At 41.2% G+C, this 16,785-nt stretch overlaps 1 protein-coding gene across 3 annotated transcripts in view; it reads left to right on the top strand.

Annotated features, from left to right (window-relative positions):
* The window catches only part of ENTREP1 (endosomal transmembrane epsin interactor 1), a 55,619-nt gene extending 39,751 nt beyond the window's left edge, over window positions 1–15,868 (top strand). For 2 of the 3 annotated variants that reach the window (XM_072151168.1, XM_072151186.1), the window contains exons 5-11: window positions 442–549; window positions 2,101–2,234; window positions 9,035–9,173; window positions 9,558–9,630; window positions 14,122–14,295; window positions 14,532–14,821; window positions 15,302–15,868. In XM_072151168.1, the coding sequence (XP_072007269.1) occupies window positions 442–549; window positions 2,101–2,234; window positions 9,035–9,173; window positions 9,558–9,630; window positions 14,122–14,295; window positions 14,532–14,821; window positions 15,302–15,508 (1,125 nt within the window). In that variant the 3' untranslated portion in view covers window positions 15,509–15,868. The remainder of the gene's footprint in view (window positions 1–441; window positions 550–2,100; window positions 2,235–9,034; window positions 9,174–9,557; window positions 9,631–14,121; window positions 14,296–14,531; window positions 14,822–15,301) is intronic. The other variant, XM_072151177.1, reaches the window with a different exon arrangement.
* The last annotated feature ends 917 nt before the right edge of the window (window positions 15,869–16,785 follow it).

The raw sequence follows: 16,785 nt of genomic DNA, 5'->3' as shown, positions 1-16,785 counted from the left end.
TTTCTTTTCCAGGTCATCCAGGCTTGTAAAGATGTAAAGAAGCCATTGGTAATCACAAACTCTTTCTCTCACTGTGGTTAAAGGCACTTTGAGTGTTCAGACCCAGTTATTCTCAAAGCTGTAAAAGAAGCAATAGAAAAACCATACACCCTTCTTCCCACCATCCACCAATTCATCAACAGAGGCGATTTTAGAATATACAGGTTTAGCATATTGCTCAGCAGTCAAATGGCTTTCTGTGGGTATCTGAACACACATGGTTGACTAGCATTCAGCCTTGGTTTCTTAGTGCCTAGGCTGCCATGTTTTGGTACCGATCCAAATTCGAGTATAGGTTTGTTCAACACTGTGAATAATAAAATTTCAACATAAATCAACACAATAACAGTACATTACATACAACATGGTCTGTAATAATATGCCTTTTTTTTCTTCCTGTAGAAAGTATTCTTTGCCCTATGTGCCTTAAATGCTTTGACAACTACTGTGTGCCTTGTAGCAGCTGCCTTGCGTTACCTTCAACTCCTGACCACAAGAAGACCCTGCACAGTGAGTGCCAGTTTACTAACACACACACATATGATCTTTAGCTATAACAAAATAGAATGAGTTAACAAAAAAATATTTTATATCTATCTCTATATCCATGTATCCGTGTATCTCTTTTTATTTATCTATCTCTATGTATCGATCTCTCTCTCTTTATCTATTTCTCTCTCAATCTGTCTCTCTCTCTGACTATTTCTGTCTGACTCTCTATCCATATTACCTCAAACATAAGCTGTCTTATACCCATTGCTTTTAAAGGGGTTTTCCCACGAAGACAAGTTAGGCCCTATCCAGATTGCGAAAACAAGGGTTCCGACCGACTCCCTCGCAGCTCCTCAGACTAATGGAGCAGACGGCCGTGCATGACCGTTCTGCTCCATTAATCTCTATGGAGCTGACGGAGATCACTGAGCGTTCCGTTAGTCTGAGGAGCGGCGAGGGGTCAGTCGGACACCTCGTTTTCGCAATCTGCAGTGGTCTCGGCACTGAGTGCCCCACTGATCCGTGGATAGGGCCTGACGTGTCTTCGTGGGAAAACCCCTTATATAACTAAAGCGCAGAGCTTATATTAATGACCTGTGGCAAAATAAAAGCTGAGCTGTGATTGGTTGCTTACTGCAAGAGCTTCTGTATAAAGTGGTTAATAAGAGTATTTTGGAAAGCGCAGGTTAAAAATTTTGAATCTAAACCTCTCCACAGGGAGCGGCTTATAAAAACTTGGTGATTTGTACACACACTTACATATATACATACATACATGCATGCATGCATGCATGCATGCATGCATACACTCAGATTTATAAATTTTATATATATATATTATATATAATGTATAGTATAATGGGGATCTGTCTGTATGGCTAATAAGGGGAAAATAAGAAGGTAAACTGAAGCAAACATCATAGTGGATAACCTGTTACATTTTAAAATATTTTTTGTTAAAAGGAACTTAAAGGGGCTCTCAAATAGGGGGAAAATATATAAAACATGGTAGTACTTGACTTGTGCATTCTTCACCTTTCTTGAATTCAGTAACCATTAAACCCTACTGCTCCCTACTGATGGTTGCTCACAAGGATGCAGCAGTGATGTTGTGTTAACTCTGTGAACTCTAGAGCCAGTCACTGGCATCAGTGGTGCACTGCCTGATAGAATTGTATATACAGGCAGTCTCCGGGTTACATACAAGATAGGGTCTGTAGGTTTGTTCTTAAGTTGAATTTGTATGTAAGTCGGAACTGTATATTTTATCATTGTAACCCCAGCCAGAACTTTTTTGGTCTCTGTGACAATTGGATTTTAGAAATGTTGGGTTGTCATAAGAATCCGGATTAATAATAAAGCTTAATTACAGACACCTGTGATAACTGTTATAGCTGTTTATTGTAGCCTAAAGCTAAAGTACAATAAATTACCAATATCCAGAGGTCCGTTTGTAACTAGGGGTCGTATGTAAGTCGAGTGTTCTTAAGTAGGGGACCGCCTGTACATATTTTAGCATTGAAATTATTACTATAAACATATTTAGGTTTGATGATTATTTTTTATTAGGATGAGTCCCAAGTCTCTGTAGAGGAAGCTGAAGAGCCAGATCGGGAGCCAGATTATGAGGATTTTGTTCCACCTGCACCTCCCCCTTCATACTTTTCAACATTCTGTTCTAATACTCCAAGAATGAGTCAGAGGTAAGTGATGTTTGTTTTCTACAGCTCATCATCTTACAGTGTATTCTTTTGTACTCAATTTTTGCAGTGGTACATTTGTATTTGGTAATTACATTCTTATGAGTCTGTATTCTTAAATGTTAGTCCCGTACTGATATTTACACAATAAAGATCCTTTTTTAAACCCTTACTTTACAGTTTTACTCAGTTTATTGCTGTTTTAGCTCCTATAACTCATGGTTATTGTAAAATTCCAGACTGTGGGCAGAAACTCACTAAGCAGACAGTTCATGATCCCTCTGTGCTATGAGATGCTGTGTTCTGACAATATGCTTAGATCATGAGACATGATGAGATCCATGAGATAGATATGAAACACAATGTCACTCTCGGCTCTGCCAACTCGCTACAACGCATAAACAGTCAGCTTTGCTATATGCCTTCCTTCTGGATAAGTAGGGAAGAATGCAAATAAGTTTTCCAAGGGGTTAAATGGAAAACAATACCTCCTTTTGCTACCTTGAAAGGCAGCCCCCTTAACATCAAGTATGACCTACAAGAAGTCTAAAAACATGATGTGGGATTAAGCCAAACCAGTATATCTATTCCATAAGAAACAGACTCCCAACTGTAGACAGCACTGTTTCAACCTGGTTGGGTCTCCTCAGTACAGTGTAGGGAACTGATTTGGCTATGTGAGAGGCTATTGACTAGGGTCAGACAGTAGGTGTTCTCCTTAAGGAGACATTGCCAATTAAGGCCACCTTAAAGGCGTATGGAGACTTAAAGCCATAGATGCTCCACTAGGGAATTCTGGGAAGAATGCAAATAAGTTTTCCAAGGTGTTAAATTGAAAACAATACCTCCTTTTGCTACCTTGAAAGGCCCAGGTGCCCCTGGATGAAGGAGACCCCTCTGCACCTGTTTTGGGGGTGCCCCTTTGCCCAGAGCCTGTTGGACACCCTGGAGCCCCATTTCCAAGACTATGTGCCAAGGAGCTCCATGGCGCACCACGCGTTGCTTTCTGGGCTGTTCCAGGGCACTCATGCCATAGAGGATATCCAGGCCGCCTGGCTCCTTATAAATTGATATAAGGATGCCATCTGGTACGCCAGGAGACTCCTCACTTGGCACAACACTGCTTTGATGACGGCAGATTGCTACAGACTTGTCCTCAACAGCCTGCTGGATTATTCACTAGCAGGGAGACAAGAAGGAGAAGCCCCATTGAGGAAGCTCCTTCTCCCTCTGCTAGGTTTATTGAGCGGCAATGACGACGCCTAAACAGGAGTCTATGGGGCACATTTACTTACCTGGTCCAGTCGCGATCCAGCGGCGGGTTCTCCGACGCTGATTCGGGTTCTGCTGGGATTCACTAAGGTCCGTGCGCCGATATTCACCAGGTGTCGCTGCTGCGCCGAGGTCCGCTGGAGTTCACCTGCTTTTTTCTGGTGTATGTGAGTGCTTGATCTTGCGACACAAATGGCTTTTTAAATTCTGCGGTTTTTCCGAATCCTTCGGGTTGTCCGGTGGCCACGCCCCCCGATTTCTGTCGCGCGAAAGTCTGCGCGATTGCGCCAAAAATCGATCGCGTGCGCCACAATTCCGTGAAATACAGCGCAAAGAGGAAATATTCCGGAAAAACCCGACGGATTCGCGGCTGCGGACCCTTAGTAAATGTGCCCCTATGTCTTATCTGTGAGGACACAGTAACAGCAAGCCAGGTTGACGCCTAAATGGATTTGGACCCCCTGCTGTGAGCTAGGTTCGCCTCCCCGGGCGCCCACTGCGTCCCTCAGGGAGAATCCAGGCAGAAGCCGCTTTTTCGGACTTTACAAGACATCTACGCTTTGCACAAGTTCAGGACTTTTGTATGAAATGCTGGACTTCGATTAGGTGTGTTAGGAAATGCAAGCTGTGTTTATCTGGCAAACGCCAGAAAACACTCACTTTTCACTTGAATTGGACTTTTGCAAGGGATTGTGGGTCATGCATACATTATGCAAATGGCCCAAACTTTTGCTAGGTTCCCTTCCTTATTTTTCCCCCTTCTGTTTCTGTCTTTCAATAAAGCTTTGGGCAAGTGTTACCCTTACCCTCTCCCCTTTCACCCCACACCCTTTTTCCATTTTTACACTTTGTCGTTGCCAAAATTGAGATGCAATGCGTGTTTAGTTAGGTCAATTGAGCGAGCAGCATGCTAGTTTAGTGTTTTTCATGGCATAGTTGAGAATTATACTCCTGTGTGCTGTAAACACTATGTATGAATCTTAATTTACTGTATATTTTGTGCTGCAGTCTATGCTGCGATACAGTATACGCAGTATGTCTGTGCAAATGTATGTAACTTTGACTTATGCTCATTCAATAAAGCTTACTTGCCATTCTCATGAGAGGCTGGAGTCTTTATGAGACTCCAGGACGAGGTCATTTGGCAAGATCTGTAGATCTACAAATCAATAGCAAATTCTCTATATACCACAATAGTTGAGCGATCAGACCCCCTAGAGCAGTGATGGTGAACCTTTTAGAGACCGAGTGCCCAAACGACAACGAGTACCCACTTCTTTATTGCAAAATGCCAACATGATGACACTGATACAGTAGAAAGAAATTTTGTGTATCATTTTAGCTTTTCTTCGGGGTCCTCTGATCAATAAGAAACACAGGGCCTGGATCCTTAGCTCTAATGGTCACCCAGCCGTGTCCACACCTCCTCTCTGCTCCAGTTGTCTCAGCTCAGGGATGTGTTTGAAAATAGAATGGAGCATGTAATGTCCTGGGTTTCCTTGCACTACAGGAGGAGGCCTTGAGTCTTGCCTAGCAAACTCTTGGCTAGGGTGACAGCCTGAGTGCCCACAGAGATTGCTTTCAGTGACACCTTTGGCACCCGTGCCATAGGTTCGCCACCACTACCCTAGGGAGTAAAACAAAAATTTTCAAATAATCGCCCCCCTTTTCCTAGAACTGATATAAAAATAAATAAAATAATAAACATGCTAGGTATCACCACATATTTAAAGTCCCAATCTTACAAAATATATATCACAATGGAAAATTTCCAAAACAGCACTTTTTTGCCACTACACAACACCTACAAAATGTAATAAAAAGTGATCAAAAGGACATATAGTCCCCAAAATTGTAACAAAGAAATGTCAGCTTTCCCCACAAAAATTGACACCTCACATAGTTTTGTTAACTGTAGTATGAAAAAGTTATTGGTGTCAGAATATGGCAGAATAAGTACATTTTATTTTGTACAAACTGTTTTTAATTTTTTTACATTTATTACATCACAACAGCGAAAAAGGGCCAAGTCGTTAAGGGGTTAAATGATTGACATTCAATGTTAACTTGTATGAGTCCTTTCATAATTCAACATGAAATGTTTTATATCATTATCTAATGATTCCATGATCCACATTGCTTGTCCACAATATAGTATAATATGGACACATTATAACATTGCACAAGGATTCACACGGCCATTGGGGGACGTATATACACCAGATATGGAGCAGGATGGAGCAGTACGGTACCATTCTGTAGCCGTGAAAAGATAGGACATGTCCTATCTTTTGTCGGCAAACAGCGCTGTGCCCCATGGTCCTCTATGGAGAGGGGCGGGGGTGAGCAGTGCTCACCCCATCTTCCTCTCCCTGGCACCAACGTGTGCTTGCCATGCTACAGTACGGCAGGCACACGTCAGTGTGAATTCAGCCTTAGAATCATGTCAATAAAAACACATGTCCTGAGTATATTAAAAAATCTTTAATTATTGTGGTGAAAAGAGAGATAATATCTTTCGAAATATTTACAGGCAGTTACATACAAGATAGGTTCCATAGGTTTGCTCTTAAGTTGAATTTGTGTGTAAGTCAGAACTGTATTTTTTATAATTGGGACCAAAAAGAATTGTTGTCTGGAAGTACAGAGACAATTGGAATTTAAACATTTTGTGCTTCAATGGGAACAAGGATTATCAATAAAACTTCATTACAGACATCTAACAGTTTATCATTGCAATCTGGGACTTAAAGTAAAGCATCCAGAGAGCTTCACCAAACGTCACAGTGGCAAGAGAGGTCTGTCTGTAAATAGGGTTTGTCTGTAAGTCGGGTGTCCTTAAGTAGGGGACCGTTCGTAGTTGAATGGTCCTTCCACTTCTGATAATTGAGATTTGGCACGCTCACCCAACCACTGTCCCAGCCATGTATCAGGTGCTTGGACACGGTGGCGGGTGGGAGTGCCCTGGCTGAATTAGTCGGAGTGTGGCATCAGCTCTGACCAACCACTGCATGGGACACCGGGAGAGCCAAACGAGTTAAGTACTGGTTAATCACGGCACTGCATTTAATGCTGCAACATAAATAACTGATGATAATGGTCAAAGGTTGTTGAAATTTGCATAAAAAATAACAACCATTGTTTGATTTGTGGGCATTAGTTTATGCTCCACACTTTTAACCTCTTAACAACCTGTCCCTTTTGTCACACACTGGGGTGTGGGAGAGTCTCTTGAGGCTAAAGTCTGGACCACCGCGGGAGATGATGGTACAAGCCGCAACCTGTGACCAGAAAGTGGCCCCTGGTCTTCGCCAGAGCCCCTTGCAAAGCGGGATGGTCTTTCTGCGGCAGAAAGCTACCAGGTTTTTTCACGGGTGCGACTAGGCCCGCGGTGGCAGCCAAGGTAGGGAAGCAGGGTAGGCAGGACCTCGGGTAGGCAGGACCTCAGGACCCCCACAGGAACACGGGAACACAGGGACATGGGAAATCGAAGAACACTGGAGAATAGACACATGGAGGAGACCTGCGAACGCTGGAACACTAGGAAGCACAGGAGGGCTTTCCCTTCAGGGAATGACTTGAAGATCCGGCAGAGAGTGGAGGGAGGTGCCGGATTAGCCAGCACCAATTAGAGGGACGCTGGCCCTTTAAATCAAGATGAATCAGCGTGCACCCTAGCAGTGGGAGCGCGTGACCTCGAAGGAACGAGGCGTGCGGAGCCAGGAGCCTGGAGAGGTGAGTACAGGTGGGGGGAGCAGGGGCACCCCCCCCCCCCTCTTTAGGGCCCTTCTTCTCTTCTTCTTCCGACCCCACTTTTTCTTTCACCTCCTCCAATTCTTCTCGTGTCGGGACACCTGAGGAGGAAAGCAGAAAAAAGGGACAAACCCCAACAAAGTGCTTGGACCTGGCATGGAAAGAGCCGAGGACATCTTGAGGACTCTGGAGCGGCCTCTGGGAAGGCTGGAGACTCTGGAGCGGCCTCTGGGAAGGCTGGAGACTCTGGAGCGGCCTCTGGGAAGGCCGGAGACTCTGGAGCGGCCTCTGGGAAGGGGCTCTGGTTTGGATGCATTTCAAAAAACAACTTCTGACTGGTCTGTACTACAGACTGCTTCCATCTTTGTGCTCCTGTACAGCTCCTCCATCCCCCACTGATGTCAGGTGACCAGGCTGTGACCTCTGTGTAGGAGCAGGAGGGAGGAGCTGTAACGGAGCACAAAGGTGCGGGCAAAAAACTGAAGAGTGAGCAACACAGACAAGTCACATATTGTTTTTTGAAATGCAGCCAAACCAAAGCCCAACACCTGTTACTACACAGAGGATCTTGTCATGGTGCAAGGTAAGTTATAGCACACAATTATATTGTAATACAAATGCTTTGCGCTTCTACAACCTGTCTTTAGTGAAAATTAGGACCCAGGTGACAGGTTATCTTTTAATGTACTGTCTTGAACTTTAAAGAGAACCCGTCATGCAAAATAACCCCCCTAAACTAAATATATTTTCATAAACTGCAATTAGAGAGCATTGCCTCTATCCCTTCATTGTCCCTCTACATGCCTGTAAACCTAAGCAATGAGGTCCTAAAGCTGTATGCAAATGACCTGTGAAATGTCCAATGAAGCATTAGCATATTCAAGCTGTCCACTCTATTCATGAGTGGGAGGCACAGTCACACCCCCAGTGCTTGACTGACAGCCTGTATAATGATGTGAGGCTGTATAATGATGTGCTTCCTGGTGCTGGTGGCCACGCCCCCTGCAGCCTGTGTGTGCATGTGTGTGTGTTTAGGAGAGATACAGCAGCTCCAGGCAGCCATGTTACAGCAGAACATGTCAGATTCATGTGTAGCTGATGTCTGTGTCTCTCACCTGTATATTAGGATGCAGCACACACTAGGATGCAGCACACACTAGCCATGCTTTACTATACATTACACACAGACATGAGCAGGGGGAGGAGAGGGGAGGGGGAACAGGGGTGACATCACTGCCTCTGACCATGTGACCAGCCTCATTTACATGATAAAAAATAGATGATTTTACAATGATTAATGTATGAAATAACTAGATAAAGGCTGGGATGGGATCCTTGTGAGCTGCTCCAACAGGTAGAGGTGACAGGACAAGTGACACAGACCTGATGACAGGTGTCCTTTAAGATTTAGCATGCAAAAAGAGTCTTAGAACATTACCTTGTCTGAACGAGGGGTTACTTTTCTGTGACATCTACTCCTGGCAAAATTTTCAACACTCTTTTCCACTTGTTAAAAATCTGGTTCTTTAAAAATATTTTTAAGTTGTTTCCATGATAACAACATAACAGTGCTGCAATGTATGTTAACCAGATGTTTTTAATTATGTACTTTAATTTTACCATGATATATTTTACACGTTATACATTCAACATATATTATTGGTGTGTAATAAATTAGCTTATATTATATGCTATGACCATGCCTATGAGGGCTCACCATCTGGCAATGGAAATTAGTTGATTGGTAAAGCAATAATCATATGTCTCTTTCCTTTCAGAATGGTTGGTAATGAGATGATTCCTCTTCCCCACATTTATGGATCCAGGTTCAAAGGGGTTGAAGTGTTTTGCCCTGTGGAGCCCCCTCCACCATATGAATCTGTTGTTAACCAAAGTCATTCACTAGAGGAAACAATGGTGATTGTTCATTTTAGTTTCAACTTACTGATGTTGTGTTTTTTTTGTTTTTTTTTCAGTAACCACTGTCAATGTATTGTATGGGCACACTACCAGTCACTGTGGTCTGCAATGTTGTCTACAAATGTTTCCCCTGGGCTGAAACTGTTGTATTCATTGTGTTTTGAAAAATTTGAATTGTGGACAAAATTTGGATAATTCTAGCAAATTTTATGTGCTTGCACCCATCCTCCCTGTGTGCTTTAAGTCATTGCAGGAGCAATTTAAGTTGCAGCAAAGCTGTGCATTAGGGGGGCCCTAGACTTAACTTTGCTTGCGGCTCCAGAAAGGGCAGCTCTGCTTTTGTGTATAGCTCAGTCACATCATTTTTGTTCATATTTAAAGGAATCAGATGTGGAAGTTACTGACTGTTCAACCAACACTACGATGGCTCTGCAAAGAGTGGCAAGCACATCAGGTGAGTAGAATTAAAGAAATATAGTGAAAGCAGAAAAACCATCCACATAAAAAAATGTTTTAATTATTAATATACCCTACAGCCATAGGGACAAAAATTGTTTGTGGGAAGGATTTAAGAAGATAAAAAAGCCATAGATTTTTTTTTTCTTTAATTTTTTTCTTAACACGTTACCTTTTTATCTCTTTATGATTATCTACTTTACTTTATCTACAAACATTTTTTTAAGATTTATTTTTATAAAGCTGCTTGTGCTATTTTTTATTGTTACCATTATATGGTTTTTCATCACTTTGAAAAAGGGACTGCAAACTATGGTGTTGTATTGTTAAATATCCTATTCAATAAAAGTTATGAATTCTTTTTTGTATTTACAATTATAACTCGTTAAAGGATTGGCCAATCTTTTACATAAGTTTCCTATGTGCCTTTAGTGCCTTATCCCCTTAATGACTGCTTAAGTGAGGGCGTCACTTCTTCGGATGTGACGCCTTTCTACGGCGGCGATATCGCAGCCCAGACCCGGCACTGACACCATCAAGCATTACCGCGGTGTGTAAGTGTCCCCATCGTGGATCTGACCTTCCCCACCCCCTTGGTGTGCAGCTGTCAGCTTCTGTCCCAGTCGGGTTCCGCCTCCTGGCAGGTCCCGGTTGTATGTAACTGAGCATGCTGTGTGTTGCAGTGTAAAGGCTTGAACAAGCGATCGCATGAACGCTTTTTCACGCCAAGGAAAAGAGAATGTAAAAAAGGTTAAAAAAAAAAATTGAGTCATTTTATAATATGATTAAATAAATAAATAAAAATAAAAGTTCCATAATCTCCCCAGTTACACATAAAATGCAAATAAAGTATATTAAACACATAAAAGTACAGGCGGTCCCCTACTTAAGGACACCCGACTTACAGACAACCCATAGTTACAGACAGACCCCTCTGACCTGTGGTGACCTCTCTGGATGTTAGTATAGTCCCAGGCTGCAATGATCAGCTGTAAGGCGTCTGTAATGAAGCTTTATTCATAATCCTTGGTCCCATTACAGCAAAAAATATTTTAACTCCAATTGTCACTGGGACCAATGTTTTTGTCTGGATCTACAATTATAAAATATACAGTTTCGACTTACATACAAATTCAACTTAAGAACAAACCTACGGACCCTATCTTGTACGTAACCCGGGGACTGCCTGTACATATTTGGTATCACTGCGTCCGTATTAACCTGTACAATAAACCTAAATCAATATTGAACCCGCTTGGTGAACAACTTAAAAAAAAAACATGAAAAACTTCCTGTAATATACAATTTTTCATCAAACACCATCAAAAAAGATTTTCTAAAAAGTGATCAAAAAAAGCTACGTTCCCTAATATGATACGACTGAAAAACTCTTTTCGTGAAAAAAAATAAGCCCTCAACCAGATATGACAACAGAAAAAAAAGAAGTTATGGCCCTGAAAAGTTGTCGATAGTAAAAAGAAAAAAGTGATTTCCTCCAATATTGATTTTGCTCAGTAAAATTGAGCAAAGATAAGAATACCTATATAAATGAGGTATCACTGCAATCGTAGTGAACCAGAGAATAGAGATAAAAATTAATTTTTACGTTACGGTGAGGGGGGGGGGTGGAGTGCTAAAAACCCAAATAAAAATTGATGATTTTGTTTGTGTCCCCCTTGAAATAGTTAATAAAATCTCATGAATAAGCTTTAGACCCCCAAAATTATTTGTATCTCATCCCGCAAATAATAAGCCCTCGTATGTTCGCATTACCAAAAAAATTAAAATTTATAGCTTGTACAAATCTGCTGTAAATGGCGCTGCTTTCATTCAATGCCCGGCCGTGCGCTCATACAGCAGTTTACCACCACATATGGGGTATCAGTACACTCGGGAGAAATTGGGCATCAAATGTTGCAGAGCGTTTCATCATTTAATTTATAATGAAACGGTTAGTTTTGGCCTAAGGGAATGTATTGTCCCCAAAAATTCAAATGTTTCTAAATCGCAGGTCCATATTGTTTTAACCCATGTGAAACACTTAAAGGGTTAATAGACTTAATAGAAGTTGGTTTACATACATTGAGGGGTGAAGTTTCTATAGTGGGCTACTTTATGGGATTTTACTATTATTTAGGCCTCTCAAAGTCACTTGGAAGCTGAGTTGTCTCTCAAAATGTGAGTTTTGGTGATTTTCATGAAAATGAGAAAAATGGCACCTAAAGTTCTGCGCCTCATAACATCCTAGAAAAATGACAGAATGCATAAAATATCATCTCAACATAAAGCAGACATTCCGTAAATGTTTAATTATCAAGCTTTTTGCGTGGTTTTACTTCCTGTCTAGAAAGCAGAACATTTCAAACTTGGAAAATGAAGAATTTTTACAAACTTTTGCCAAATTTTCACTTTTTTTTTCAGACAGAAACGCAAAACCTATCACTTAAATTTTACAACTAACATGAAGTACGATGTGTCACGAGAAAACATTCTCAAAATCGCCTAGACATGTTAAAGTGTTCCGAAGTTATAACCAATTATCGTGACACAGGGCAGATTTGAAAAATCGAGTCTGGTCATTAATCTGAAAACTGAAAATAAGGGGTTAATAATAATCCTTCGGCCCTCTGTTTTCCCACACTTCCCACACTCCGAAACATACTGGTAGGTTGATTAGATTGTAAGCCCCAGTGCTGGGGATATCTGTGTGCGCAATATAAACAAAGGAATTATTATTATTAACCCCTTAAGGACGCAGGGTTTTTCGGCTCATTTCTCGCTCTCCAACTTAAAAAATCCATAACTTTTTCATTTTTACGTGTACAGACCTGTGTGAGGGCTTATTTTGTGCGTAACAAATTTTACTTTCCCGTGATGTTATTTATTTTAACATGCCGTGTACTGCGAAGTTGAAAAAAAATTCCAAATGTGGAAAAATTGAAAAAAAACCGCACGTGCGTCACGTTCTTGTGGGCTTAGTTTTTACGACTTTCACTCTTCGCTCCAAATAACACGCCTACTTTATTCTTTGGTTCGGTGCGATCGCGGTGATACCAAATTTATATAGGTTTTTTTCAAAAATTAAACGAATGTGTACAAAAAAGAAAAAAAAATTTTTGCCATCTTCTGACGCTAATAACTTTTTCATACTTTGGCGCACGGAGATGTGTGAGGGGTAATTTTTTTGCAAAATGAGGCGACGTTTTCATTGCTACCATTTTCAGGTCTGTGCGACATTTTGATCATTTTTTATTTCATTTTTTATGTTATGTAAAAAGGTGTAAAAGTCGCATTTCGGACATTTGGGCGCCATTTCCCGCCTCGGAGGTCACCGCCGCCCGTAACCGTTTTTATATTTTGATAGATCGGGCATTTTGGGACACGGCGATACCTAATATGTTTGTGATTTTTACTGTTTATTATGTTTTATATCCGTTCTAGGGAAAGGGGGGTGATTTGAACTTTTAATATTTTATAAATTTTTTTTATTTTTTAGACCATCTAGGATACATTAACCCTAGATGGTCAGATCGCTCCTACCATATACTGCAATACTACAGTATTGCAATATATGGCATTTTTGCAGGTCATACATTACAATGAGCCACTGGCTCATTGTAACGAACCTGCATAAGCCATGTAGCCTCGTGTCAAAAGAAGGCCCGAGGCTACACTGGTAACCGATCGTCGCCCCCCGATGACGTTCGGGGGCACGGTGATCGGAAAAAAGATGGCGGCGCCCGCGCGCCGGCGGCGTTTAAAAGACTTTGCCGGCGGCGTCGAGAGGGTTAATAGCCGCGATCGGTGCAAGCACCGACCGTGGTTATTAGCGGTGGGGGTTTTTGCAAAATGCAAAAACCCCCACCTCTGTATGAAGAGGACTCAGCCCGTGAGCCCTCTTCATACATCCCTTATACCTCTGCGCCGTAGAGCTACGGCGCAGAGCGTTAAGGGGTTAATGTTTATCAAATGATTCAACAGTCCTGCTATTGACTTTAGTGTTGTCTGCCATCTCTCCATGAATCTTTATTTACATGTCTAAGTCCTTATGAAAAGGAGGGGCTGAAACAGGAGAGTTATGACTCATTCTGCTCTTCCCCATCCCCTGTACCTGTGTCTGTCTACCTGTATGACGGACTTTGAGAAAAAGAGGCACCGTGGAAGATGCCATTAGGACAGACTGAAGGAGTGAGAAACAGGAAGCTGTGTATATGCAGAAGAGAGAACAGGGAAAGGCTGAAGCTCTTAAAGGAGGCAAAGGTACAGGTACATATACAGGCAGAGGCATGCATTTTGCAGCCAATATTTTTCTACAGATGTTCAGGGTGTCTTCCTAGTGATGTAACTGTTAATATCTGGACAGTTACATCACTGAGGGAACACCCACAGCGCATGTTCAGCTGGCAAATGAATTGTAATATCAGGACTCGTGTTGATTCCTTTTTAATATTCATTGAATGATTTTTTTTTTTATAAATGGCTTACTAAGAAAATAAATCTGAGCTGATTTTGATATCTACAGAAGTTGCTGGCTGTTCAAATACAGAAGTCATACATGTATCCTCCTCCCCTGCACAGCAAAATACAGAAGGTGAACTAGCCAATGTACCACAACGGAAGAGATCACACAGTGATCCAGTAATCCATGATCTTCCTCCAAGAGGTAATACTGGAATCAGGATAAGGATATAGTAGTTTATTTTATGATCAGAAATTTTTTAGGAGAAATTGTAGCACTTTTAGAGATAATAGAAACTGTGCAATTGTAAGTACCAAAAAGTAACACAACACTGCCATGTTTTTGTATACAAACCTGTACAAACCTGTAAAGAAAGAAACATCCCACAACTCTGGAGTACATGCATTCATAACACCCCCCCCCCCCTGTTTTCTGTTTAGGTACAATTCCAAGCTGTGAAGCTGCTACTCAAACAGAACTGAGACCACCAGTGACAACTGTCACATTGAGACGTGCTTTAAGAGCAAAAGCTGCTCGATCAAGACCTAGGTCATTGGTTGATTATAGATCGTACATGGACACTAAGCTCTTAGTCACTAGGTTTTTAGAAGAGCCATCTTGTCATATGTCACGAGATGTCCGTGAACTGGTAGAGAGCATCAAAACTGTGTTAAAGTCAGATGAAGAACACATGGATGAAGCCATTCTAAGTGCTAACTTCCTAGAACAGGTAAGTTAACTCTATATCAAACTCAGTTTCAGCTGTATAAAATAAGTTATGTGTAAATAAAATCATGACAGATAAATGATATATAGTCAGTTTTGGAACAAGAGAGAGAGTATATATATATATATATTGGTAAGGGTACATATCACCAGATTTTACCCCATTAAATTACTAGGCCCTGATGGAACAGTATGAAATGTCCTTTCTAGAATTCCCTCTTTCATGTGAAATCTTGCCCTTTTACCTATAAAAAAAATCCCACAAAGTCGTGTATGGAGAGTGTCACTTTAGATGCCCCTATCTTCAGTTCTATAGCACCTAGAAACATGATTTTGTGTCATGTTGAAGATAAGATTCTCATCTTAAAAACCATATTTGAAAATGTGAGTTGCAGATACAGATCGAATTCCCTCTTTTTTAACTGTTTGGCACCAAAAGAAAGGATATGTTTTTTATATTTTATTCTCATTCATTAATCTGAAGGTTATGGGGCCAAGCCAGCAGCCTGTATCAACAACTCAAAGACAGCCAAACAGAAGACATCCAGGAGTTCTACATCTGGACAGTTGTGGGGATTTAAGCACTTTTTGCACTACACAAACCCAGAGAGACAATAGTTTGAGATGCAAAAGGACTGTCAAAGAAAGGCCTCACAGTCTCATCGGGGTTGTGCGTGAAACTATACTGTGACAGAAGGTATGACCCATTGGAGGCAACACAATATTCCTTGTTTATCCAAAGAATATGGCATACAGCTTTTCCTTGATCTTGTCAATTAAGTTGCCTTTGTTGGTAGCTGTATTATGAATGTTTGGGGTTTTTTTGTAACAAAAACCAAAGATCCATCAGCCCATTTAAGCATTTTGAAATGTTTCATTTTTTTTTTTTGTATAGCATGTGTAAATGCAGACTGTTCAGTAGTAAAATGCCCTTAAGTGTGATATTATGCATAATTATATACATTATATATAATTTATAGCAGTCTCAGGGGTATTCGATGCCAACATATGGTAAAATATACGGCATTGTAATAAAGTAAATGGACTTTCAGTGTGCTTATTATCTTTGCATCTTCTCTGACGACTCACTATGCACAGTACATGAAATTAGCTGTGTGGTGCGGAAATGAAACAATTAGAAGACTCCTTTCACAAAGTGAAATTAATTGTATACAGTTTTTATATTCCGTCGCTTTTTTATTGGCCATTTCCATTCTATAATTATTTATTAATCGGAAATATGATTGTTTCTTGAGTTTACATGCTTATCCTCTACACCAGGGTTGTCAAACTCATTTTCCACATCCGCCTTGTGGTTGTTCTAAAAGTATCTGCTTGAGTTGTTTAGTAAAGGGGGTCCCCTACTTAAGAACACCCAACTTACAGATGACCCCGAGTTACAAACGGACTTGTGGAAGCTGGTAATTTTTTGTACTTTAGCTTCAGGCTACAATAAATAGCTGTAACAGTTAACAATTGTATCTGCAATTTAGCATTATTGTTAATCCTTATGACAATACAACATTTTTAAAATCCAATTGTCATGAAGACCAAAAAAATGTGTCCGGGGTTACAAAATACTCTTCCGACATACATAAAAATTAAATTTAAGTACAAACCTATAGAACCTATCTTGTACGTAACACGGGGACTGTCTGTAGTTACATTTATACAGCATTAAAATTACAATCAGCCATTTAAGAGCAACCACAAAGCTGAACCAGAGACACCTGTATACATGGTAGCCAGTATACACAGTGGCCCTCCACACGGTGACCGTAGCCACAGTGGCCCTCCACACGGTGACCGTAGCCACAGTGGCCCTCCACACGGTGACAGTAGTCACAGCGGTCCTCTACACGGTGGCCGGTAGTCACAGTGGTCCTCTACACGGTGGCCAGTAGTCACAGTGGCCCCCTACACGGTAGTCAGTAGTCACTGTGCCCCTCCCACACACACACGCATAGT

Source organism: Engystomops pustulosus, chromosome 1 (assembly GCF_040894005.1).
Source record: "Engystomops pustulosus chromosome 1, aEngPut4.maternal, whole genome shotgun sequence".
In the NCBI taxonomy this organism is placed as follows: domain Eukaryota; kingdom Metazoa; phylum Chordata; class Amphibia; order Anura; family Leptodactylidae; genus Engystomops; species Engystomops pustulosus.
The sequence above is the reverse complement of the archived record's forward strand: the minus strand, read 5'-3'. Positions and strand labels throughout refer to the sequence as shown.